Consider the following 27,086-nt stretch of genomic DNA (forward strand, 5'->3'; position numbering starts at 1 on the left):
GCCCAAATTCTGACCACTGCATTTTTCTGCCCCCCATTAACCCAGCACTGATCCAGCATCCCCCCCCAGCAGCCTGCCCTGGGCACTTCCCATAACTCCTGCAAGAAAACAAGCTCCGAAAAAGCACGTGGTGAAGAGGAGCATTCCTTAAATAGAGCAAGACAGCAATTTCCTCCTGCCAGAGAAATGTCCAAGTGCCATTGCTTCTCCACCCCACCGACCAGGGCCACTTTCACAAGGGGGTTGGAATGAGATGATCTTTGAGGTCCCTTCCAACTCAAATTATTCTATGGTTGAGCCTCCTCTCCAAAGAGCTCTCAAAGCTGTATCTGCTTTTAAAGTGCTCTGCGAGGCAGCCACAGCTAGAGGGAGAGCAGAGAGAAAGAGAAATAAACACTGAAACCAGTGCAAAGACAAACATGCAAAACAATGCTTATGCCAAACAAACATGCAAACTAATCTTGGTGCCAAACAAACTGCAAACACAACACTTCCCTAGCCAAGAAAAACAAGCTGCAGTAATGAACCAGAGCACAAAATCCATCTAACAAAGAAGCCAGTGCCTCAAATGAGATTTGAGATGTTAACTTTAAAATCTACAGAGCACATAAGAGGATTTTTATGGAAACACAACATGCTGGACTCCACGGGATGCTGGGTTTCTCTCGTTTTACATCACGGAGTACGCCAAGTATTTCTCAAAATCCCAAGGGTAGAGACCTTAGAGCTGAGGTTCCCATCATTATAACCATTTAGAACCGTTTTGCATATCAACAATCTAATCATACAGCCAAGAAAAAGGCACAACAGGCAATTTGCAACTGTTTCTTCCATCCCCACCCTCTCCAAGCAGATATATTTGTCTGGGCAATTAGAGAATCATAGACCCATGGGGAACAGTTTAACTTTGTGTATGAGAAAGCTGCTCATTCCCTGGTTGCGGCATTGCCATAATGCATGTCTGCATCAGCCCAGGGCTGGAATGAGCTCTCCCCAATTTTAAGACCCTGAACCCACCCAGCAGGTCAGAAATACCCCAGGATTTCCACAAACCCTGGAGGCAAAGCAGAGGGGGCTGCCTTCTCCCTTCTCATCCAGGCGTTCAAAGCCCATCTTCATACACCCAACAGCCCACCTTTCCCCATCTTGTATTTTAGGATAAAGGGAACTAAAAGGTTTCCACAGTTCAGAATGCAAGATCACAAAGCACAGTCTAGCAGCTCTCCCAGACTTACTAAACTTAAGCCCTAAGGAAGGAGGAGGAATTCCAGCTGTTAAGGCCTGACCCGTCTAATCTCAGGATTACCTGGGAGCCTAGAGGCTATTTTAAATGAGAGCTGCTTATCGCAGAAGAAATACAAACATTGTACCTTTCTAAACCTGGAAATAGAGGTCATCAAAGCAGCAATAAAGGAAAATTTCCCCCTCCTTTCCCAGCAATAAACAGTAAAATTACACGACTAACCAGCAGACGCAGCTCCTCCGCTCCACAGGGCTCCCAGACCTCCTCAGCAGCACTATGACTATAAATGCTTACCCATCCCTTCCCCACCAGTTATTTATTAAGACTGAGTGCTGTCAGTGCTGCAGGAAATTGGCTCTCCTGCAGGAAATTAGGGTCACCTGAACCCCTGATGTCACAGCCTTTTAGTCCCCCGTGGATCCAACCTGACCTGAGCATCAACCAAAGCTGCTGAGAATCAGCTCTGTAATCAACGACAGTTTGACACCTTCATTCCAGGACACAAAGCAATAACGACTCGAGATCTTCTTGGTACTTAGTTCTAGTACAGGGTCATCAGCTCCCTAATTTTCTATGGAGTCTTAACAGACTCCGCTCTTGGAGTCTGCTGTTGGGGCTCTCTCCATCGCAGCAATTACAATGCCAAAGTACAAGTTATTAGTTTTTAAATCTCACATAGTATTAATGCCACTATGGGGCTAATTTTACTCTCCTTTTTTTTTTGCTACAGTCATCTATTCAGAATGGTTTTTCAAATTTTCCTTGGAGACTGGGCATTTACCTGACATTCCGCTGCTCCCTCCTATCTGTCGGCTTCTCTCAGAGAAGAGGTTTGGAAAGGGTCTCTGTTTGATTTCATCCTTGTCCTCACCACTGATTTATAACCTGTGCCTATTTATAACAAGAGTTTTATATGTCAAACTAATCATTTGGCTTGACAGTTAATAGCCCACCATTCAGGGGGAGTTTACATGTGCGGGGCTCCCTCCTTTGGAGTGAGGGAAGGCAGGCGAGCTGCTGCTAATCCAACATAAATACCCCTGGAGTCAGGCTGGAGTGTGGCATCGAAATCATTTACAAAACGTGCAATTTGAATACAACTTCAAACCTCATAACCTGTCATCTCCCAGGGAAAATGTTCATCGGCTGCCGGCAGCAGGAATCTCCACGCCTGGGAGATGGCTTTTATTGGCCTGAAGCTGTTAGAGGAGGGAGCGAGGGTGCAAACCGGCCCAGGCCGGGATGGTGGAGGTAGCTTTGCTCAGCTTCTATCGCTGACGCAGCCGGTCCAAGGCTTCCGTGGGAGTTAGAGAGGAAGAATTCACTGCAGGTTCCACCTCTGAAGGGCTGATCAGCACTGCACCTCGTCCTGAGCCTGCAAACACAGTGCTACACACGAGAACGAGGAGCTTGGGGACAAATGTTTTGCTGTGCGGGTGGGGAGGCCCTGGCCCAGGGTGCCCAGAGCAGTGGTGGCTGCCCCATCCCTGGAGGGGTTCCAGGCCAGGTTGGATGGGGCTTGGAGCCCCTGAGCCAGTGGGAGGTGTTGGAAACGGGTGGTCTTTAAGGTCCCCTCCAACCCAAACCATTCTATGGTTCTACGAAACATTTTGAAGGTGTTTGTGTCAAATGTTTCTGTGAAGAACTCAAAGATGAGGGTAAGAAAGAAACTCATTCCGGTAAGAACAGATATACTTTTCCTCACTTCCAGAAACATTAAAGAACAAAAGCAGCAACTGTTTGTGTTTCCCGTTACGCCGGGACCTCAACGGCGAGGTGCCCGGTGGTGTCCTGCTGCCTCAGCTCACACAGACGGTGCACTCAGCATGCCAGAAGGATGCAGAAAAAAACCATGGCATTTCATTTATGCCTCTTTTAGATTTCTCCCCTTGCGTGCCACAAATAACCATCGCCACTGGGTGGGATTAACACACTTGGCCATTAAACCATAAGCTCAAGCACATGAGGTTTATTTTGTTATAAACAACTTCTTCATACTGGACTCAGTCCTCCAGAGTCCTTAAATTTTCTTGGGCTATAAATTTTACGGCTACAGAGCAACACTGAAACTTTGTTTTGCACACCATTAATCTCCTCAGTCTCCAAACAGCGCAGAAGCCTTGCAGAGTATTTGTCTCGGCCGCAGCCCAGCCGGGAGGCTTGTGTCCATATTAGTCATGAGTTTTACTCCTGCACCTCAACACCAGCTGCCCAGTCGCCGCTTGCTGCTTGGCTGTTTCCACCCGTTCTACCCTACCTTACTGCTGGACAGACCGTCTCGTGCTCGCTCTGACTGCGGGCTGAAGCCACACGGGGCAAAAACTGCAGCCTGGCAGCACCCACAGCTAAAAGACTCTTAAAAATAAACGTGTCTTTTGGTTAAAAGCCTTTGGTGATGCATAGGAAAGCTCCTTAAGGGACAACCTTCTATCCTGAGCTGATCAAATCCAAAATGAGTTTTCCAGTGGTGACAGTGAACTCAGGACAAAGCCAGAGGGACGATGTCCATTTCCTCTGCTCATGTGCCTTCTTTCCCCAGCGCGTTCCAAGGCAAAGTTTTCCCTGATGGCTGCAGCAGAAAGGCAACATGGCTAAAAGACATGAGAGTCGGAGGTTTGCTTCTCTCTCCGACAGCATCCCCAGGCGAATCGTTCCTTCTGACAAGGGAGATTTCAGCCCGCACTATTCAGGCTGTGTTCCTAAGGACTGTCTGACTCCTGCCCATATAAATCAGGGAGAACAGGTATAAAGGCAGCCCAATCCACCTCCTACTTAGAAGATCGTGAGAGTAAAATATAGCAGAGAAGGGGGGGAAAAAAAGTCACATCTCCCACAACAAAGTCTGACAAACATTTTTAGTTCTACAACAAAATAAATATTTTAACTCCAATTTGCCAAGAACAGAGAGACTTGGTTTAAAATCACCTACAGATATAACAACGTATGCCGAGTGCCACAACGCTTTGATTATGTTACTGTAAGTCATGCACGAAACAGCCCGATTTATTACAAATATTCACACAGTACAAAGTACAGTCCAGTAATATACACTGGGATGTAGGCCACTTGTTCTGACTACACTTACTCCATCAAACCCCAGTGTAAACAGTCTTTATTGATAGGGTTTAGTGATATTTGTGTGGTTTATACACTCTCTGAAGCTCCAAAAATGACTCCCGGTGCTACTTGCCACGCCTTCCAATAGCGGTGAGCTCCCCTCCGCCAGCAGAACACCCGGGTTATGCTTAAAGGTACATTCTCCCCAAAGTGTCCTACAAAAAGATCCATAGGGATTCTGGCACATATTGTGGAGCAAGAATTAATAGAGAAACATTGAGAGCAGATATATTTTAGACAGTTACGGAGGTCCAGTAGGAACAACTGCATTCCAGTGACTAGAAAGAGGAATTTATCCGTGTTTGCTTGTGTAACACTACCTGATTATTCCCTGTACCCTCTGCTTCTTCCTCCAATAGGTATAACTTTCATATGTTCTTCACGAGGGAAAAAAGTACCATTTAGTCCTCCCTTACAGATCTGTCTCCAGGTATTTATAATGGAGATGATCAAAACAGCTTCAGCCATGCCTGGTTTATAGCAGGGCTTTCCACAGCTCTTGAAAGAAGACATCGTTGCATACCACAAACCTCAACAGTGCTACTGGAGCTTGTAGAAGCATCACCTATTGACCAACCTGAACAACAGACCCAGCAACGGATGACTTTTTTTCACGCCTTCAGTCATTCTCATTGCACGAAGATATCTTAGTTATCAAAAATTTCATCACTACACAAGGGAAATCTCCTATTCGCTGCAAACCTTCAAGAAGAAGCATCTGAACTCCATCTGGGGCATTGCTACCACCTATTTATGACACTGTTATACAGCCATTTCCTTAGCAAATTGAATCAATAGGAAGGCTGTGTGTCTGTTGAAATGTACAGAGGTACATTAAATATGCATGGGGGTTTTTTTTAATTACGAGGATGTTACCACATTACATCTTAACCCCATGAAATATCATCACCCTTTTACCTTGTTAAAATGAGTTCATAGCCTGGAGCTACACGCAGAGCTGCTTGGAGGGCTCGATGTCACATGCTTATATTAGCAAAGAGATTTGTAGAAATCCAGAAAACGTTCACTGGATGGTCTTTCGAATGATTTTTGACAGCGCTTTCAAGTTCCAAGTAGAGCTTAGATAGCCTCCCTATGACCCTGACCACCTGATGGAAGCAAGCCTTGCCCTGTGTTTTCTTTCATTATTTAACTGCAGTCCAACAAGCACCAAAGAGGTGACGCCTGTCTGATCCGAGCCCGTTATTCTCACTGCCTTTGCCAGGCTTTTGACAGCCGGTGTAATGCATTTGACACACTTACAAACGACGATACGGCACCTGAGAGGATGCTGTCCACGCTACGCAACCCAAACCCACTTGTACATCTTACTAAAACATAAGAACATAACTAAAGGAGTTCACGCAAGAACCGGTGCCGTTGGCCTTACCCTTTCATAAACACAGAACTGCACGGGCAGTGAGGTATTCGGCTTCATCAATGAGATCAAGGAAGTACTTAGGTATAAAGAATCACGATCAGAGTGTTCAGACCTTGGAGTCGAATCTGTGAAGCAGACATCTGAGAATTCAATGTGCTTCTTGTCAAATATATCCAGTTCTGAATGAGAGAGAGACTATACCATTGAAAATTGCATGGGAAAAAAAAGCAGTTTTGCTGGCAAATCTGGTGGCAAATCCACAACACATAGAATATAGTCACTATTTTACTTCCCCTCTCAATCCTTCATTTACAAACACCCCGCAATTAATCCCAAAAGACATGCTGATTACAAGTGCTATTGTGAAATAAAGTTATAACATAAATTCCAAGTCTCAGTGTATTTTCAGTGAGCATCTGGTAAAGCACAAATTAAATATTGCAGAGTTTGTTTCTGGATTGTAAAAGCATTTTTTTTTTTTATGACAAATGAACTGTTGTGGACCTTGAAAAGCAGCAGCCTCCGAAAGCAAGCTGAAGTAGCTGTGGAAGGAAAGGCTCTTTGCTTGCTTAAAAAGACACCAACAGTTGCAGGAAGCGGTTCTTCCAGAGTCAGAGTAAAGGTTTCTTCAGGCAAATATACACTGCAAGGCTCTAATCCGTGTCCTTCGCTGCTACGCCGCTGCAGGTGATGTTATGCGCCCATTAACATCCCCATGAAATCTGATCCATTCTGAATGGTGATGGGAGCTCCGGCACTGTTGTCCACAAATATGGAGGTGTACTGGCCAGCCTGCAGAGAGAGCAAGGACAAAACACTTCATTCCAGTGTAAAAGGAGGGAAAAAAAAGGCATTTCACTACCATGAAGCACAGAAGCACCTCCTGCCCTTCTCTGTGGGAACAGCATCCGACCAAACATTTTTACTGCAGCACTACAGCTTTGCCTTGGTGGAAGAAACTTCCTGTAGCGAAGCTGTGCAATTACAAGGGGCGATTTGAGAAAGAAAAGCATTTACTGTAATTTCTTCGAGGGAAGGTTACTTGGGTGGCTCAGCGTCGGAATGTACAACACAGTTCTGGCTTTTGCTCCAGTTCCTGCCACAGATCCCCTCCAGTCAGCCCAGGTGAGGCTTTTAACTTCGGTAATCTTTGAAAGAGGGTTAATAAAAACTTCCCCACCTCCTGGTGAGAATTCAGCCTCGCCAGTAAATAACTCCACATCCTGCCAAGCAAACCAGCGCAGCGATTCCCAGTCCGCCAGGGCTCACCTGCAGCTGCAGCAAGCCGTGTACGTAGACGGTGAAGATTTTGCTGTTACTTTCCAGACCAGCGATAACTTCCAAAGACCTAAACAGCAGCAAAAGAAAAAGAAAGCGGTTAAACACCTAAAGCAGTCACAACAGTTGCATGAGGAATGACAATGGTCTCATGACCTCCCTCGAAAGAGGAGCTGGTGATTCTAGTGTCCACCTGCACTAAACGGGCAGCCTGGTGACTTGATTCCAGCAGTAATCAGCTGCCTTGAAAAGAGAGTGGAACCTCGTCCTCAGTGTAGTGATTAATGGAAGACCTACAGACCACACAGGATTGGGAATGCAAAACTCAACTGGAGGCAGGAATTAGCAGCCACCTTCTCTCACAGAGGCCTTTCTCAAGGTCTTTTTGATCTGTATCCCCCCACTAATCATTCCTTTAGGTTTATCTACATACCAGTTACCCCAGTTTGTTGACCACCACTCTAGTTTACACTCCTGTTACTCCGCAAAGAGCGACCTATATGCATTCTGCTAATATTAATGCACTCATTTTCAAGGTATGAAAGGCCTATGTCACGTCAACAAGATATGCAGTCAGACTATGCAAGAAAGAACATATTCTGCAGCTGAAAGCTGTTTTGGAAGGACATTTGGATCAGGGGTCACACACAAACCAAAACAAAATAATATTGTGCTTTAGTTAAAATTCAAAGGAGAGCTCCAGATCACCCCTCAAGCACTGTTCTTTTCTAATACCATGTTCTAATGACCGTCGTATTCCTCGCAGCAGCGAGATGTAGGACAGCTGCTCTCCGTGGCATCCGCTTTACAGAGCTCTAACTCTGCTCCTTTGTACAGGATTCAGGGTGGAAGGAGATGCCTGAGACATCAACAGTCAGAACAACCCGTGCACTATAAAACCGCAGAGCTCCACGCCTGGATGGTTCTTCTGAAATCTGCCTAGCTAGCGGTAGCACACCTAGCTGTTTTCCCAAGAAAATCAACCCCTTTCCTCACTTTTTTTTTTTTTTTCCATGAATTGGTAGTGACGAAACCTAGCAAGTCCAAACGTGCTGTTTCCAGCCCCCTCGCAAGGCAATAATATGCATAAAGGTAGGGGCAATTTGGCCCAGAGAGCGCGAGCCACTTGGCACCACCGTGATTGAGGAGCTCAGGGTGTGTGTCATATCCTGCCAAAAGCCTAACCTGGGTGGGAACTTCCCACCATTAATCTCTTCTATTCCAACTGTCTCCTTGCCTCTGAGTTTCCATCTCTCTCAGCCGAAAGCCCTCAGGGCTCTTTCAGCTCCCTCAAATGAATGACTGAGTACACCGACATCCCCAGGAAATTCCACAAGCGCGGGTAGCAGCTCAGCCTGTGCCAGCAGAATGTTTGTCCAGACAGGTTCCCATCTCTCCACCCGTCTTCCTTCCATGCCCCAGACCACTCATACTTTCACCCACCACCCGAGAGAGAGAGATGTCTCTCAGAATCAGCGCTGATCCTGCTTTATTCCTGCTGTCCAACTCACGGAGCCCAGGATAATCACCGGGCAACTGATGAAAACTCTAATTCAAACATCAGAGAGCTTTATCTAAACAGTTAACATTTGAGTCAGTTCTGTCTAAGAAAAATTAGGTTTTACTGTTACTGTTCTTCGGAGAAAGTAGCTACAAATTCCTTAGATGGCAGGTAAACCTCCGAAGATCTCAATAAACCTGCCTGGGCTGTATGTGATGAAGACGTTTTTCACACATCCCAGCTAGAAGCAGAAGAGGCTTCCAGGAGCTTTCCGCTAAAAAGACGTGCAGTGAGGAAGGCACAGTAGTTTCTATGGCCTATAGGGAAGCTTCCCATTCCGCTCACTCTTGCACTTGCCTTTACTTGGGACAAGAACGCAAGATTAAAGTCATGTTGAAAGCAACCAGAGACTGACATCCACTCATTAATATTACTATAAATTCGGCTAAATAGGTGGCAAAGAAGAGAAAGAGACATAAGTGAGCCTTTCAGAGAAAAACACTGTCCTCTCTCAGATGCCTTAATCAGATCAGTTGGGAGCTCGTGGAACCATCAGGAGGAACAACCCACCGCTGTCGCTTTCATTTATTTTGCAAAATGCTTTAAATTAATCAAGATTTTTCCCTTTGAGTCTGTAACTGAAGACAAGGTGGAGTGGGGAGCAGGATGGGAGAACAGCTTTTTCGCTCCCAGAGGTGTGCGGGATCAATCGCACTTTGAAATCCTCTTGGGTGGCTTCATAAAAGGCACCCACCCATTCACTCAAATCTCTATTGAAATGTCACAAGGTCAACACGCTCAACTGGCAATATTTTTCCACATCCCAATGCAATATCTTTCCACATCCCAAAAGCATGTAGAAAAAGATTCTGTGGGGCTTTCTGTTCATGGGGAATCCAAAGGCTTGGGGCATGTGTCCTGTTATTGATAAGATTGCAAAGATAAGAGGAAATCGTTGCAGGTAAACAGAAAAAAGCAACAATGCCGAGGAGAAATAAAAATGTGATTATTTCCTTCTGACTGATGTTTGCTATGGAGAGGAAAGGGCAGGAATAGGGATCTGCACTGTGCAGAGGCAGTTTCTGAGAGCTACTTGTAAAGACAGTAACGTTCTACCCTACTCATACCTGCTCCATCCTTGTGATTAAAAGCCCGGGCTGTCCCAAAATCACTCTTTGTCAACAAACGTCCCAGATTTCACCATCAGGACTGAGGTCCATTCTTAGAATGGTCTAAAGGAATTCTGACAAGGAATCAAATGCCCCCTCAGTTCTGCAGCTTAGCAGAATATAAGGTGTTCCTTCAGGAGGCAAGAAGTTAACGCCCTGCTTCTTCTGCTGACGCTGTGGCCGCAGCCAGCTTGTCACCGCCTCGCTCTAAGTGCTGCAATCATAAAAGGCTGTTATAAAGCAGTCTACAAGGCTGAGGAGGTGCCAGTTGCTCCAGGCAGCAAAGCTCCTCGTCTTCCCATCAGGTCAGTGGGTGCACAGTTCCCCCTTACCAGGTACTAACGGGTACTCAGAGACAAATCACGACTTTTCCACAGGCCAATGAAACCTAAGAGAGGTTTATTTATTGCGTGAGGCTTCATGTCAAATTCGCTCGCCAATAAAGCCTCTTAATTGAAATGCCTGTGAGAGGTCAGTTCTATTTGCAGCACTCTGACTCATGGAGCAGGGAAGGTGAGGGCTGAAGTAGTCAACCCAGCAGCAAATTTATGGGTTTATGGGTTTTACGTTGCACCTGTGGAGTGGTTTTATGGGTACATTTCAGTGGTGCTGTTGGAAAGGTGTTGCTACAGCTGCACTGGAAGAGCTGCAGGCAGAGCAGAGCAAATCTGCACCGCCCTGTGCAGGCAATTTTCCTCCACTGATGAGGACAGAGAGGAAAGCAGAGGCTGTGACTGCTCTCTGCAAGCAGCATTGCCCTCTGCTGGGTGCAATCCAGCCCATCCCAGGGGCTCTCCAAAGCTTGCCAAACCCCTCCTGAGCAAGGTACCCTTCTCTGAGACACAGGGCACCCACATGCTGCGGCTGGAAGGGAACGCAGCAAACAAGAGCGATCAACGCGGATCAGAGGGCATCGCCCAGCGCACATGGAGCGACACCCAAGGTTGCCACGGACCAACAAAAGTGGTTCTTTACCAGAGTTTTGCTAACGGATCCCAGTGGAGGAAAATTCAGCATAGTTATCTGAGCAGCCGAGGGCTCCGAGAGGATATCAAATACCTCTGCGCAAGCCCTGCACTTTCTGCCTCAGGACCCATTCACCTCTGTTTGCCACCTATTCATTCTCCTCATCGCTCTAATACTTTCGTAGCAAAGTGAATGAGATGCTGTGATCCATCCAGAACGCAGCTGAAATCACAAAAATGGAGCTAACAACCTCCAGCACAAAATTAAAGTGTTCCACTCTGTACACGTATGACGATAGCCGAGCATTCGGCACCTTCAGCTACATCCAGTTGCAGCCGACTTCATTCACAATTCTCTCAACATATGCAATATTTTCCTGTTTAGAGTAATTACCACTGAAAGGTTACAAATCAGGATTAAAAACCCACATAAAACCTAAGGGCCAGGTGGAATCGCTCTCTTCAAAGAAGTTCTACAAGAATTTATCATATAAAATTCATTGCTGGTGAACCTGAATTCCACAGCGAGTTGAACCACTTTGCCCATCTGAGAAAAATAATCATCAAGGCAGCACTACAGCAACTCACGTGTATCGGTGGCACAGAGATTCGATGCAGATCAGCACTCGGACGTTATCTCTGGCTCGGAGCTGGACTTTACTCTTCAACTCACTGTGGTCTGGAAGAAGGAGGGGAAGAGATAGAAGTACTCTCTCAACATAGCAGACCACCAGTAGCTGGTGTTTGGCTTAGCAGAGACACCAGTAACAACATTGTGACTTCTTAGGAAAGCACCCTTCTGGTGTTGGATTACAAAATACTTCATCACTGAATTATTAAAACCATTGAACGAATGCACTGGTGACAAAGCACAGTCAAAACAGTCTTGAAGCAGTTCTACATCAACCATGTTAATTTCTTCTAAAGTCTTTTATGGAAGCTACTTCTGCACAGGAATACATTTGGTTCCTAAACTCATCCTCCCTAAGGAATATTGATTTTTTTGGCTTTCTGGGCTGCAAGCACACATTGCCATCTCATGCGGAGCTTCTCATCCACCAGCACCTCCAAATCCTTCTCTTCGGGGCTGCTCTCAATCCATAGCTATCAGTCTGTGCAAGTACCCAGCTCTAAGGACAGGTGTTTGGGTCACGGTACCAAAGGAGGAGCTCACTGTGAAGGGCTAAAACTGCACGTGTTTCAAATCAAACAGGATCCATACAGCCAGAGGGTTCCCCAGGGCTCCTTTCTGTGCCCCCTGAGCACTACAGAAAAGGCTTCTGTGAATAATACTCACCAATGTGGACATTGGCTGAAAACTGGTAGATGCCAGACACAGGTGCTGTGAAACGGCCTGTGGCCAGGTTTAATCCTGTCCCCCGCAGAAAGGCTCCTTTGGCCAGAGGCTGTAAGATAAGAGAAGCAGACCTTGAACAAGTCCTCAGTGCTCTCAACAATTACCTCTGCTCACGACAAAGAACGAGCTTACAGTATGTGTGAACAAAGCTCGAAAAATGTACAAGCCTACTGCCTTATTTGCCAAGAACACACCTTCCAGGGGGGTTCTCTTTCAGCATTTGATGCCCACAAAAGGCAAAATGATCATTATGGGCGTGCAGGTGCTCACTGCCCAACTCTTCTAACTCATCTTGACTCAGACGGTGCTTACTGCGTCCCTCTGCTCTGCTGGTCCCAGTGGCCTCCAGCCTTTACTGATGTTCTGACAGACAAAATCTCTCATTACTTGAGTCGAGAGGTCCCTACTACTCCCAAGGATGTCCCAGATGAGGCCAAGCAGAGCCCCCAGGCTTAAATATCTGGAACCTTATACACTGGGTTTGTGATACAAGTACAGCGGAAACACCGGAGTCTCTAGAGGTTTTCTACTCACTTCAGGTCTAAGTCACATGGCTTCAATACTACTAAAGAACAACTGCTTGGATTCTTACAGATTCCATACTCTTACAGATTCCATACTCCCTTACATTTTGTTATACTCTTGGATTCTGCAGGATAGGCAAAACCCTGGAAAAATCACATGCAGCTTCTCCTCGTGGCAAGGGAGCAGCCTTGAGTCAAACTCACAGTAGATTATCTGACTCAGTCTAAAACAAACTCTGCGAGAAATGTTTATCGCTTCTTTTGGATTGACTGATATGGCTTTGGCTACAGTTGGGGAGAAGCAGGAGTGGCTTCAATGGGCACATTAGTCAGACTCTGCTTCCACCGCAAGGGCGTTCTGTGCACTGTGAATGCACTTCCATGAATGCTGTCACGAGAGATTTGCCCCATGTCGGTACTTCTGTCCCACTATGGGACAGAAGAGACGTTCAAATCTGACTCTGTAAAGGCGCACACACTGCTACGTCCCTAAAACATGCAGAAAAGTATAATGGAGTGATGTCAAACCAATACTAGAGAGCAAAAGGGGCCTGAGATATGGTAGCAGTGTTGCCACAGGTGCTATTGCTACCGAAAAAAAAGTAGTGGAACACCTTTGTTCAAGTACCCTGAAGAAGTTAATCATCTCCCCAAACAGCTTCATCACAGCCAGAAATTGCCAGCTTTCACAGAGCAGAGTTGGAAGAATTTATTTAGCTTTGTCTTTGACAGAAAGAAAGGAAATATTCGGGTCTGGTGGTGTTTGTGTAGAGAGTTACTGCATGGGAGAAGGGAAATCACTAACCTGCCTCTACTCGTTAAATCCAAGGCTCACAAAAGAGTAATTCCGAGTCCTTGGTTCCCCGGATCTGGCTGTAGTCTTAAATTTCACAGAACTTTGTTAGAAATGCTTCACGTACTCATACGGTGGTGAAAATATATCCATGTGCAACAGTAGGGGCGTTTCCAGTAGGACTACGAATGTATAATGGGAAAATAGTAATAATGAACTGCAGGACAACCGCGTTTCCTACAACGATTCCTAAGTATATTTACCATGTGCAGTCACGTGTGCCCCTGCGCACATATATACACACAAAAGAAACTCTATCTTCTTTATGGACACACAAACAGACAATATAACAGCTAACCTAACAACAACGACTACGGAAGGAGCTTCGCTCCATCCTTACGCTGTCACCACACCTATGATGCTATTTGTGATTTATCTCACTGGAAGAGCAGATCCAAGCCCTGTATGTGCAAAACCACAGTCCATAGTTTCTTTCTTGTTACAACTGTTAGCAGAATCGGCAACGTAATTCCAAACCACTGGCTGAGCATGGAAGGCAATTTTAGGCACCAGTAAATTATCACTGATAAAACATTCCTGTTTCTTCACGCCTTCTGTGGCTTTGTTATTCTTTTGCTCATAGAAACAGACAATGCAGGGAGAGGTTCTCTGGGCAAAATAATCCGTTAAACCCCATGCCAATGAGTGTCCCCGCTGCATTTGCTGCCTCGCAGCAGCGTCCTTACCCACCTCTTTCCAACACCGCAGGGATTTATAGCTGAGAAACTATTTGCACCGTTATTTCAGTTAGCAGAGCAAAACCAAACAATTTAGTGTCCAGCCATTCTCCACAAACCACGGTCAGGGGCTCTCCCTCAGTTCATGTTCTGTCCCCACGTATCCCTCATACACTCTGGAGTTTACTTCTGGGTGGAAAAGAGGAACCACACACGGAGAATTGAGCTGTGAACTGCCAGTTTAACTTCTCAGTGATGAACTGAGAAAGCAATGCATCGACTTATCCGTCATTAAACTAAAGGATGACCCAGCCTGCACAGCAGCGCCCAGGGCACGGGATACACCAGTGCCCTGAAAGAGCAGTAAAACCCAGCTGCCAAAGGCAGGCATTCAGCTTGACCTCAAGGCACTAGAGATACCAGGACTCCTTCTGGGATCTTCCACCACGAAAAGCACGTGGGTCACCTTAGCCTTAAATTATCTGATTCCAGTGATGCTCCTGGGACCCAGGTAAGCCCCACTTCCATGGCCAGTCAGAGGCTGCAGTTACTTCAGTTTATAGAATCATAGAATGGTTTGGGTTGGAAGAGACCTTAAAGCCCATCCAGTCCCACCCCCTGCCATGGGCAGGGACACCTCCCGCTGGATCAGGGGCTCCAAGCCCCATCCAACCTGGCCTTGGACACCTCCAAGGATGGGGCAAGCACAACTCCATGGACAACCTGTCCCAGGGTCTCCCCACCCTCACAGGAAAACATTTCTTCCTAAGGTCTCATCTAAATCTCCCCTCCTTCAGCTTAACACCGTTCCTCCTCATTCTGTCCCCACAGTCCCAGACGAAGAGCCCCTCCACAGTTTTCCTGTAGATCCTTTTTGTGGAAAGCCCCTTTCTGAAAGGTTTTGCAAGAGAAAATCATAAGAAACCTCAAACATGAGACCCTGGAAGAGGAGGTGTGGGGAAAGGAGTATCCCACATTTCATTGCAGATGCCAAGGAAATTGTGAGACCAAGAAGGAGAGAGGAATAGAATGTTTTGGGAGTAAATTCAGCATGGAAGGATGAGAAATCCATCATGCCCTCTCGATATTCAAGGTCAGAATGACATAGATACCATACTCAAATGTCAGAGTATAGAAGTGATAGGCAGCTTCTCAGTGCAGGTTCTTTCCACTACCACAAAATGCTTTGGGTAAGGTCCAAATCCAGGAATTAGAGTCAATCCCTATCATCTCACTGAGAAGCAGCAAACTGTTGGCTTCCTTACACTATTTTATCATTAAACTGACAGGATGGAGAGGGGGGAATTACCTCTCTCTCCCCACCTTGAGCTGTTTAAAGACAATATTTTCAAGCATCCACCGTCTCCCTCCCTGCTAAATTCCCCTATATCCGCGCACAAGCTAAAACCAGACACTTCTTGTCCCAGAGCCGAAATGAAAGGCTGGCACCCAGGGGCTGCCAACCCTCCCCCATCAGCTTCAGGGCCAGAAGCAATTAGAAAGGAGCTAAGCATACGATAACAAAGCATGGGAAGCATCAGCCTACGCACTGATGGCTGAGATGTCTTTATTCACATTTTCCCTCCTAATTAATGAGGCAGCAGATCTCTCTAGCCCTGCCCACACTTCAAGTACAATCTTGCCTCTGTGCCAGCACCCACGGTGCTGTCAAACCAGGCTTCCACAAGTGTATTTGGGAAAGATCCAGGAAAACACCCTATTTAGAACATAACCACTGCAGCTCTGAGAAGTCCTAGCAGCAAAACTACTCCAGAGGAAAGGATCTGCCGGACAGGATCCTTCAGAAATGGGACTCGACGCAGCTGGGAGGAAAGCTCAACACCTTCTTACATGGACTGGGTTAGTAAACCCTGCTGACAGAAAGCCACATTCCCTGTTCATACTCTTCTTGTCGCATCACAAAAGCAACCATTTGTCCGAAGGCCTTTGTGCTATTGGCCTTCGTGACTCCAAGGTCTAAGTCTCTTCAGTTTCCAAGTAACTACTTGGTTTTAGCTATTGCTTTGCCTAACATTTATACTTCAGATCCTATTTGCAACTGGTCCGGATATGGTCCGAAGAAGTTTTAATATCAAATTGAATGGTTAATACCATGGTTATCAGCATGTAACGATGCTGACCTACATCATCCCACGATGGTGCGCTTGTCATTGTAACGTGACTGTAACGAAATCACGTACGTAACATTTATCAGTCTTTCAGAAAACGTTATGTAAAGAATTTGGGCATCAGGATTGGCCCATCTGAAAAAATGACAGCTCTTATTTAGGCTCACATATCTGTAACCAAAGGCTTCTGACTGCCTCTGACATTTCTCTGCACCTGAAGGTTACTCTGGAATTAAACAGGGTGTGCACTGAAAAAAAAAAAGAACAGATCCTTCAGTCCAATGCCAAACACGGACAAGTCTTTCTCCATCATTAAGTGAAATGAGAAGACTGACTGTTGTTTGGACCTGTGAGACAGCCCTCTCTTGCACAGACCTGTTAGAACTTTAGTAAGAACTGTAATGAGATTCAGAGAGGAATGAGAGGAAGAAAGTCTGCCTCTTGGGTTTGTCGGGAAGGAGAAACTAAGGAAGGAGCAGTCCGTCTTACTGCAGCTGAACTTCAGTGCTGAAATCACCATATGAGATCCTACTTCTGTCAATCACTGGAAGGGTAGTGCTACATTCATAGCATCGGAGTCTTCTGGGATGAGTCTTTCAGGAAACACCTTTACCTACAGAGCCACCTAGAGCTTTGCTGATGAGGGGAACTACAGCTGATCTACGCACAATGGCTGTTGTGGAGTTGCACAGGTTCAGTCTGTAATCCCATCTCACCGACTGGAAGTTCTGAAGTTCTACCAGAGTCTTCTTGTCTACGGTGACTTGTCCTTTTAGCTTGCAATGGAACGCCTCTTCTACACGCCTGTGGGGTGAGACTTCCTCCAAGGAGAGCAGCAGTGGGGGCAGCTGGCTAGGATGGGCTGGAATAGCCATGGATGCTCGACGCTCAATGGCTTCTGAGGAGAAAAGAAAAAGCATAGGGGGAAAAGGCTTAGTTTAAAAGCCTGGTCTGTGAAGCCATTATTTGTGCTATTAAGCTTCTGCACTCAACCCTTCAACTCCAACTATGCAGCACCGGGAAAACATCTTTTCAAATATTTGATTGCCAGATAGGGCGATGCTTTAAGGTAAACATTTGCAAAGGTAGTTCCCTATTCACCGTGGTGCTTACCAAAAGCAGCAGATCACAAAGGCACAAATCTTACACTCTTTACCTTTTAATATCTCCTTAAACTCCTGCAGAAGGACTTCTCGGGTGACTTCAGCACCAGGTGCTCCTGGAGGTCCCTGGGGGCCAGGAGGTCCTGGGGGCCCAACAAGCCCACGCTAAGGAAGAACCAAAGAAACACACGTGAATTAGAACCAGGCGATTGCACCAACAGACCAACAATTCTCTTAGCCATGAGCCAATCCTTTAGGGCTGTCAGCCACGTGAGCAGACCCCTCCGCTATCAGTTCAGCTACAAGCCTGATGCCGTAAATCTTAAACTGATTCTCCAGCCTGTTTCCTCAACTAAACTGCTACAAACCTGCATGGAAACGTCCTTCCCATCAGTTCACTGAGAAATAAAAGGAAATCATTAAAAGCACTCACAATTGTCGAAGCAGAGGACTAAAAGTGCACAAATGATCAAGTATCGCTCAGCAGATGATCAGTAATTCATTAATTTAGAATTAAATTGTCCACACCTTGATTAATGTATTTGTTGAGCTACCTGGACTTTATCCAGTGGAAGAACAAATATGTTAATTTTCTTTCTCCTGAGCAGTAAAAAAACCAAAAAGTCTCAATCCAAGAAAGAGCTAATTTTTTAGAAAAAAAATAATGTTGACCCAGGAATTCTCATAGCTTATCTTACATAGAGCACTGACTGTCTTGAGCTTCTCCATAACACATCGAGAAATTAAACCCAAACAAATGTAAAGGCAGTACACTCTAGGGTGGGAAGGCAAAAGCTGGAGCGTACAAAACACCTTGTGTATCGGCAGCAGGAAAGGAAGCCACAGTGCACAATGATCTGACAGCAATCTAGCAATAACCTACTAATTTCTTGTCTTTCCCTTTGCATCTCCTTTTAGAGGTATTGCCATCGTCCGGGCGGTGAACAAAGGAGATCCAGGTCCGTCGTGGATCTGTGATTCGAGGATCTGGAGATTCGAGGATCTAAAGAGAAAAAAGAACAAAGACTGATATCACTGTATCTCTTCGGCTGTTACATGGATGCAGAGAATGCAAAGTTCCCACACCAGGCTGTTGTCTGCTGTCTGAGCCACATCCCTGATCCAAACGCACCTCATTGGGGAGTAGAATGAAGGTGGGATAACATGGAATTTTACATTTCTGTACCAAGCAATTGAGTTTGGATTATCCAGTACCGTACTACTTTTTGTCTTCGTTTATCGGAGCATCCCAAATGCAGGATAGTATTTGACTCTGAGTTCCGATGCAGGGTATGAAAGACATCAGCCTTTCACAGGGTCCCACTGGACTGGGATTTGTTTCTTCATAAGTTATAGACTAAGCCTACCAGTAGAAATAGTCCAAAAGCCAGAGGGTGCTGCCTTTAAAATATTAAAATGCCTTCTCATAAGCTGATGCGCTATCTTGCAACTCCCTTTGCTTAAGAAAGCAGTAAGACCCGAGAGCTGGGAGCCAGCGCACCCCAGAGCCTCAGCAGCTTGAGAAAGGTCTCTCAGCCCTCTGACAGTCCAAATATGTGCCACGGGAAACCTGCCTGGATGCCAGAGATTGTTCCCCACTGGCATCTGACATTTATCAGTTGGATCAATCAAACAACACGGGGACATTAAAATGTACAGAAAACTTTGAAATGCTCCATAACTTTCAAATCAGAGGCTGAAGAGTGACAAATGGGTGCATAGAAAAAAACAAACAAACAAACAAACAAAAACAATTAACAATGGGGAAAAAAAACAATTCACAGTGAAGTTGCCCCACCCTGGAGGGGTTCCAGGCCAGGTTGGATGGGGCTTGGAGCCCCTGATCCAGTGGGAGGTGTCCCTGCCCATGGCAGGGGTGGAACTGGATGGGCTTTGAGGTCCCTTCCAACCCAAACCATTCTATGAGTCTGTGATTCTATGAAGTCTGCAAAGCTCATATATGTAAAGCAGCTAAAAGCCCTCCCGTGCTTTACCCAAAGGAAGCAGATGTCTTTCTGTCCCAGGGACAGGGGCTGACAGGTCTGCGGTGAAGCCGCAGTTCAGCTCACAAAACTGAAAGAAGCATCTTCTTATTAATAGAAACACCCGACTCAGGCAGGATGGGGTATTCCCTGAGAGCTGTGACAGAAGCCGGCAAAAGAACAGCTGGATTGCAGAGAAAAGCAACGTAAAATCAATTCCTCCTTCAAACAGGGCTGGTTGGCACAGCAGGAACTCAGAATCACAGCCTCCAGAACACAGCAAACGCAAGACCAGAACCTTCGGAACTGGGATGCAGCATTTGATGCAGACGTGGAAGAGACTATGCAAATATTCCTGGTTTCCACCAGGGTGCAAGACAGGTATAAACTCCCCTCCACTGCCAAAAGGAGGAACGGGGCCAGCTAGAAGCAAAACCAGCAATCAGGGGCAGAGTCTGACCATTAACTGTGAAGACAAACAGATGTCCTCAGCCTTTCTGGAGCTCCAACTGTGAAGAAACAGTCCAGAGCAGACATCTTGTCAGGGAGAAAAAAGAAATCCAGATGGCACATCCCAGAAAAAACAAAATTAAAACTCCTGAAGTTTTAAAAAAATAATACAAAAATCCCATAGCTCTCCAGCGGCTTCCTTGGATTACAAATCCCTCTACAAGACAGTCACGGCACTCCCCGATTTCTCCAGCACAAGGATGATTGACAGTTAAAATGAATGTTCCATCCTTGTGGTATTATTATTTAATTACTATGGCATGCATGAGCAATCCCAGCAATAAGCATGCAAGCCTCTATTTTTCTTGGCAGCAGCAGCCTCCAGCAGCCCGAGAGATCTTGCAGCCAACTCAGGTATCAGTCAGGAGTGAGAACAGCCCTGGAATCCCAGCGACGGGGACTTGTCCCTCCTGGGGTGCTGTTTACAGGAGGAACCCTGATGTCAACCACGGTGAAATCAAGCTTGCTCCTTACCGCTTGGAACAGCATCTCCAAAATCAACAGAAGCATCGCCAGTGTTTTGTAATGAACCGTCAATCAGGTCTTTTGACGTTCCTTTGGAATCGGAAGACAATGGTGCCTATTGCTTCAGAACCACTTTATGACGCTGGTGAGAAATTCGCCCCTTCTCTCCCGAACGTCCCTTACAATAACAGAGAAGTTGAGCCGCAATTCGGAGCGCCGTACACCGGCAGAACTTGCGGTTCTTTCTGGCTCTGACCGACTCCCAGAGCAGCAGGCACTGCCCAGGGACACACACGGCCTCTGGCCAAGGCTCCGCCAGCGTGGAAGGAACTGCTACCAGGAACCTACCGCCAAGTAGCAGCGTTTGGACCCTGAGAAATATCTGAACTGTATCTGAACTTTCCTGAATTCAAGGATGTGGGGATCCAGTCTGCTAAAAACCAAAGTGAAATGCCCCATCCCTGGAGGGGTTCCAGGCCAGGTTGGATGGGGCTCGGAGCCCCTGAGCCAGTGGGAGGTGTCCCTGCCCATGGCAGGGGGATGAAATTGGATGGGCTCTAAGGTCCATTTCTCACCCAAACCATTCTATGATTCTATAAAACAGCCAAAAGCAGTTTCAGAGTCAGATGGATAAAAGAACAAAGTCAACGCCACCTGTGAGCATTGTCTGTACACCTCAAAGCATCTCAGAGTGTTCTCGGGCACTCCTAAGCACTTCTCAGAGTGGGACAGGATGGAAAGAAAGCATGAAAAGGTAACAATTTTGTGAGAGAACAACATCCTTTCCACCTGTGATGAGTCAGAGATGTGTGTCCAAGAACATACACCTAACCGCTCCAGTCCATAGTCTTTATGCCTGAAATTACTGCCCTGCAAGTTTTGCTCAGTTATCAATATATCGGTCCACCTGTGATGCAATTATATTTAAGAATTCTTTGCTTAATAGTTAAGCAGTTGCCAGACACAAAATGGACCTGACTAAGCATCTCAATTATCTAAATCCACAAATTTCTATGTTGTTATACTCAGCTTAAACCAGCAAGAGGATTGTCAGCTTCATTATGAAATTAGGAGCAAATTATTTATTTCACTAGTGTGTTTTGCTTGGAACCGGTTAAAATGTGACAGAACATTGTTTTTAGCCTGAAAAATCCTATGTCGGCTGCTAATAAAGTTATGGTTATACACACTCGAGGTTATTAATGAGATGTAAAACCAAGGTCCTGACCACTTGTGGTTTTCACAGATCTCTGAAGAACTTCCCTAGAGCAGAAGTGTTAGGTTTGGTATCTTGGCCAAACCTGAAATGAAATACCTACCTAAATTCCCACTATGCGATTGAAAAGTTATTCTTCACTCCCCTAACTGACTGCCTCAAAAAGCTTCTCCCCTCCGCTTAACCACAAACTGCTGTCAGTGGTCACACCCATAATTAATTTAACGAATCTAACGGAACAGTTCATGTGAGCAAGAGCTACTCCGGGAGAGAAAGGAACGTGGTGTTTACGGCTGCGTTAGCTGCACTGCGGGGTTAATCGGTGCCACCCCGGCTGGACCAGCAGAGTTCTGTCTCCAGGGCCACCCCAGGAAGGAAAGGGACCCATAAAAGAGGGGCAGCACATCCCGTCTGGCGCTCCAACCCACATGTGATCACATACTTAATAAAGGGCTTTTTAAAGGTCTTACAAACAGCTCTGAGATATGAGACCGAACGCTGAATTATTCAACACGTTGAGTCAGATCTAAGAACCTCAGGTTATTTTACAAGGGCCACAAGGAACTGCGAGGAAGTCGTCAGCTGTCACAGCCCTGACAATGATGACAGACAGAAAACGTGAGAGCCAACGTCATCTACCACAGAGAGGTCACGGTCCCGTCCCTCCCACGGCTTTAGCACTACCAGACCAAAAGTCCTTTTCTCAACTACATGTGCAATCACAGATTTCAGGCTAAGACTGAAATCTCTTTACAGAGGAGGAACGCAATCAGTGCAATGGTTCCAACAGGGAGCAAAAGGCCCCAAAGAAATAATTCAGAGAGATTTAAGGAATAACCCAGGTAGACTCAACCCCAGCTGTCCGACTGAGACAGAAGGATCACAAAGGAAACCTTCTCTGTGTACGATGTGAGGAACTAAATTGAAAACATTACACTATTTCCTGCAGAAATTCCACTGAAGGTAAAATGCTACTCATTACAAATCATCCCTAAAATGTCACCAGGACACTGAGTCGACAGTTTCCCCAGGTTTCCCCAGGCCAGGACGCTGCCTTTGAGTCGCTTACCCAAAGCAGCCCCGAGAGCAGCTGACGGAAGGGCTGGAGTTGGAGGGGACACCCGCAGACTGCCTGGTTCCACCCCCCCCGCTCTACAGCAGGTTACCCTGGACCGTGTTCGACTGCCTCCAAGGACAGAGACTCCACAGCCTCCCTATCCAGCTTTTTCCAGTGTTTGACCATCCTCACAATAAAGAAGCTTTTTTTTCTTAGTGGAATTCCCTATATTTCAACTCGTCACGCCTGCCTCTTGTCCTTTCACTGGAGTCAGACGGAGTGACTCCGCCTTTACTCCCTCTACTCAGGGATCAGACGGTAACTTCTGGTCAGAGTCAACCCTATAAACCCACTGGACAATCTGCTCTTCGTACAACAGCCCATCTTGCAAGACAAGATCTATGCCTGGAAAGGGGAAGGCAAGCCTGGCGAGCGGCTGCTGCAGTTACTCAGCCACACACAGTCAAAGTAAGAAGGTCCAGTAGATTATAACCTCCATCAGTCACGTCCTGCTCTCCCTCTTAGTCATTTGTCTCAGAGAAGAAAACTCTCATACGCTTGGCAAGCACACATCGACAGCAACTCAGCAAAGATAAGACTGGAGGAAACATTTTTAAAGAAAAAATACCCAACGCACTTGTTATTTCCTCGGAAACATCAGGTTCATCAGGAGTTTTGAGACTTCTGCCTCCCTGTTCTAGGTAGAGGTTTCATTGCGTGACTCATGCAACGTGAATGTCAAAGGGGAGCTTTCTCCACTCCTGTTAGAAAAAAAACTCCCAGGAGAAGTTTGTCCCAAACTGGTTTGCTTAATTAGAAGGAAAACACATCTACCTTTTCAACAGTATGAATAAAAATCACTACTCTCGGCTAATATTTCATTCCTTGCTTCTGCTTTGATAACCTACCAGCTGGCTACAGAGCCTTCCAAGGTAAACACAGCCTTATTTTTACTGTACAAGGCCAAAAAAAGTTTCCATCTTCCCTGTTACGTGCTGTAGAGAAATTAAATGGGACACTGCTGCTGTTTCACTTTCCTGTGCACGGCGTCCTTTCACGGGACAAAACCGCTCGCAGTACCTTCAGGGCTCGGAGAGATGAGTCTTCCATCAAGAACTGCTTTCCACCTCCCTTTAGCGTGACAGATTAGGTAAGGACAGCGTCACTATTACTCCATTTCTTTCCTTAGTGAATACAAATCCTGATGCTTCGCTGTAAAACGCAACTGTCATTTATCCCAGAAACGGTGGCAATTTCCAAGCACTGCGGTTACAGTATGTGTGAAATACCCCCTTCTCTCAGGCAGGTGCTTATATAAATGTGAAATACCATGCAGTCACCCACAACGTTTAGAAGCAATATTTAACCAGAGCCTGGACTCCAACCCCAAACAGATTCCAAGGAGAAAAACTTCACATTGCAAAATTTGGGAGTGGATATCAAGCAGAGCTCGTAAGCACTAACATCAAAGATTTGGGTTTGTCCTATCCTCATTAAACAGAACCTGCCTTCACTGAACTCGCCAGCTCTTACTGCAGCCAAACCTTTGCCATGGATATCTTAAAGCAAAGTATTTCAACACAGAAACTGCAGCTTCCAAACAGTGTCTGTTTTAATGAATGCCCACTAACCTCTGAACGTTTCTTCTAGCAGTAATGTATGTATGACTACATTAGAATTAACCAGGACCAGTTTCTGCTTGCTTCTGCAATCACAATAGATTCTGCTTGCGGTCCCAAACAGTTCACATCGAGCCAAATTAATTCCAGAATAGACTGAAATGTAGGTGCATCAGATATGCATCTGGCCTCCTCTGCAAAAGCAGAGTGGAGCAGTTCTAGAGAGAGCAGGAGAAAGTGATTGATTATAAGCACCTCAAGAATTTAACATGTATACAACCTGTCCTGACAGAGCCCTGCAATACATAACTAAAAATTAGCTGAAGACTGCTTTCAGTCCCCTAATGATAATTTTAAGCGCAGCAGCCAGCTTTTTTAGATAGAGGACTGCTTCTCAGACTTGCCCAACCTTAACCAATTACTCTCACAGCAGCACTGAACGGGATATTTAGAATGTCAGCCCAATTGTTCTAACTTGCCCCCTCTGCCATGCCCCAATTTCTGACAGGTTTGTTCCTCTATTGCTATAGTGACTGCCATCCCTAATGCTCGTGATCAAAGTCATGTTCTAGAGGTCACCTCTGTTTGAAACCAGCGACATTTTTGTGCAAGCAGAAGAGAGAAAGGGCTGTGTGACAGGGGAGACTCCCTCCTTCCTCGGTGTTGTCACCTCCTCCCATCTCAGGCTGCTCCTGGGATCTGCTGCTCATTCCCTAACCCCCTCTCCTTCTCCCGTTCTAAGTTTTCATCTTAAAGGATTCTGAGGGCTATGATCAATCGACTGGAAATTTTTTGCAGCTTTCAGCCTGGAGCGATTCCCCCAAATATGCAAACAGAAGGATCCCACCCATCAAAATCCCCTCACTCAGCCCAGCAAGTCATCAGCTCCCGTCACTGAGGCATCGTACACAACTACCACCATCCTGAATCCTTCCATACAAGAGCCACAATCCCCTTAAACGGATCATCTGACTGCATTAACATTGCTCTCATCTGTAATTTTGGATGCCCACAGCCTCTCTCGTGGAAGGTGCAGTGCAGAGGAAGCTCAGGTGCTTATACTGTTGGCTGAAACAGCGTTCCAGCCAGTAAAGAGTCTGCCTGCCAGAGCTACATTAATATTCCAGTATCATTATTTCACTTGCCGCTTGCCTTTTTTCAATCAGTTGTTTCTGAACAGGAGGGTTCATACACGGGAACTCCAAAATGTCTTTACGCTTTATCAGCTACTACGGGACTACAGCCGCGCGTATTCCAAAATAAACCACCCTCATCAATAGCAGCGTTCCAGCATTTGCTTCAGTGAGCCGGAAAATCAGTCACGCAGAGGCAAAGGAGAGAACATTTCTCTTTAAAATCAAACAGAATTGCCTCATCGTTGGAAAAAGGAACCGGCATCACGTTGCTGCCAGAAATAAGTTCTACCGAGCAGTGACACCTACCTTGGGATGCCCGTGCAGCTCTTCGCTGTTCGAGAGGGTAGCATTGAAAGGGTCTGTATACTGATTAGGTTCTTTCTTCATCTTTCTCTCTCTCTTCGCTGCTATAACTATGAAGAGACAAAACTGCTGACAAAGTAAAGTTGCCACAAATACCCAGGTGCACCCCTTCATTTTGGAAAGGGAGGGGAGGGGCCAAGCCGGGAAGGGCACTCTCCAAGCACAAAAACCTTCACCACCAATAATAGGAACAGACACAGACTTTGCTCTAAAAAAAGAAAAAAAAAAAGGAAAAATAAACCGGTTAGAACAATTAAAGTTGATCCTCTGGGCTACGCAACGTCAAACGAGCAGCGTCCAGGGATGCGCTGGTGGCTGGAGAGATGTCTGTTCAAGCAGGACACATGGAAATGGTAGAGATAAACTTGTTTGAAAATCTGGATTCACTTGAAGAAATAGGTAAGTCCATTCAGCCTCTGGAAGTTACATAAATACAGGAGGCTCTGGAAAGCCCTGCCACCCACCTTGAAGTGTCACTTCCCTCCACCCCCCCAATAATCTTCAGACTCGTTTAAAATGCACTCAACTATGAAACCTAAAGAAGTCAAATTGCTCAGGGCAACAGTTGCTCAGGCCAGAGCTGACAACACAAACTCATTAGGGGGGTGGTTCGGTTGTTCCTCTTCAACAGGAGATTTCACTTTCTGTTGTGTGAAGCACCGTGCTCAGTTCAAAGGCGTCTTGAATGCATTCCATCCGTTCTCTCTTGGATGATGCTTCCCTTTCCTCAGTGGTAAGTCCTCATCCTTTCCTCTCGAGATGCTGCGGAAACGTAACCCAGGGTTCCTACAGCCACTGCTCTTGCAAAGAGGCTGAAAGCATCACAGCTCAGCCAAGCGCTCAGCCTTCGAAGGAAAAAATTCTCATATCATAAAAGTGGAAACAGGGAGAAGCAAAGAACCTGAGGATGCACCTAGGTCCATTCGGAGCAGATGAAATTTTCCCAAGTCTAGCTTCTCTTCCTCTTTAGTTGTGTTTATCTTCACTTTTCTTTAACGAAGCAATGAGCAGCAAGTCCCGATGCCGCAAGCAGCTGTCAGGATGCAGAATCTCACCTCTCTCCCATCCTCATCTCTCCCCGCGCTAGGCAAGAGTTCAGGTGCCTCTGAGTGCAGGTCACATCTGACTTCTCTTGCTGCTCCTTCTCCTCAGCTGCACACTGGCAAAACCCTCCTCAGCTTTTGCTTTACCTCAGCAAATAAGTACTTCTTTCCTGAATGAGTTTCCATCAACTTCAAGAAAAGGGGAAAAAAAAAAAAAAAGAAAAAAAAAAAAGAAAGAAAGAAAGGAGGAGGGATCACATTCTAATGAGCTGTCAAGCCTATTCTCTTCACATTCCTATTAGGCTCACTGATAAGTGGAGCTGGCCCGTGTGCCAGGCAGATTTAAATCAATGCCCGGTCCCTGCTCCCTCCCCTCAGCCCCGTTCTGTACCTCCCCT

The 27,086-nt window shown here is 46.1% G+C and overlaps 1 protein-coding gene across 4 annotated transcripts; it reads right to left on the bottom strand.

Annotated features, from left to right (window-relative positions):
* Positions 1-3,248: 3,248 nt before the first annotated feature.
* C1QTNF12 (C1q and TNF related 12) lies at positions 3,249-26,978 on the bottom strand. Of its 4 annotated transcripts, none has more exons than XM_054086103.1 (9): positions 26,173-26,978; positions 25,589-25,853; positions 18,181-18,300; positions 17,351-17,462; positions 16,911-17,092; positions 11,952-12,060; positions 11,243-11,333; positions 7,011-7,089; positions 3,249-6,533 (listed from the first exon to the last, which is right to left on the bottom strand). In XM_054086103.1, exons 2-9 carry the CDS (start codon positions 25,757-25,759, stop codon positions 6,435-6,437), a joined length of 963 nt encoding a protein of 320 aa, XP_053942078.1. In that variant the 5' UTR covers positions 25,760-25,853; positions 26,173-26,978; the 3' UTR covers positions 3,249-6,434. The 4 variants fall into 4 exon arrangements, with proteins under 4 accessions (XP_053942078.1, XP_053942077.1, XP_009555018.2 ...); XM_054086102.1 differs by having other exon boundaries at positions 26,110-26,978; XM_009556723.2 differs by having other exon boundaries at positions 25,589-26,978.
* Between the last annotated feature and the right edge of the window lie 108 nt (positions 26,979-27,086).

This window comes from Cuculus canorus, chromosome 21 (assembly GCF_017976375.1).
Source record: "Cuculus canorus isolate bCucCan1 chromosome 21, bCucCan1.pri, whole genome shotgun sequence".
Taxonomy (NCBI): Eukaryota; Metazoa; Chordata; class Aves; order Cuculiformes; family Cuculidae; genus Cuculus; species Cuculus canorus.

Bases quoted from the DNA above. Each gene is read 5' to 3' on its own strand.
- C1QTNF12 (XM_054086103.1), bottom strand. From the start codon at position 25,759: ATGAAGGGGTGCACCTGGGTATTTGTGGCAACTTTACTTTGTCAGCAG. The intron at 17,463-18,180 runs GTAGGTTATTGC...GTTCTTCCTTAG, and splicing joins AAGGGAAAGACAAGAAATTA to CGTGGGCTTGTTGGGCCCCC. The intron at 7,090-11,242 runs GTGAGTTGCTGT...GCTGCTGTTTAG, and splicing joins TCTCTGTGCCACCGATACAC to GTCTTTGGAAGTTATCGCTG.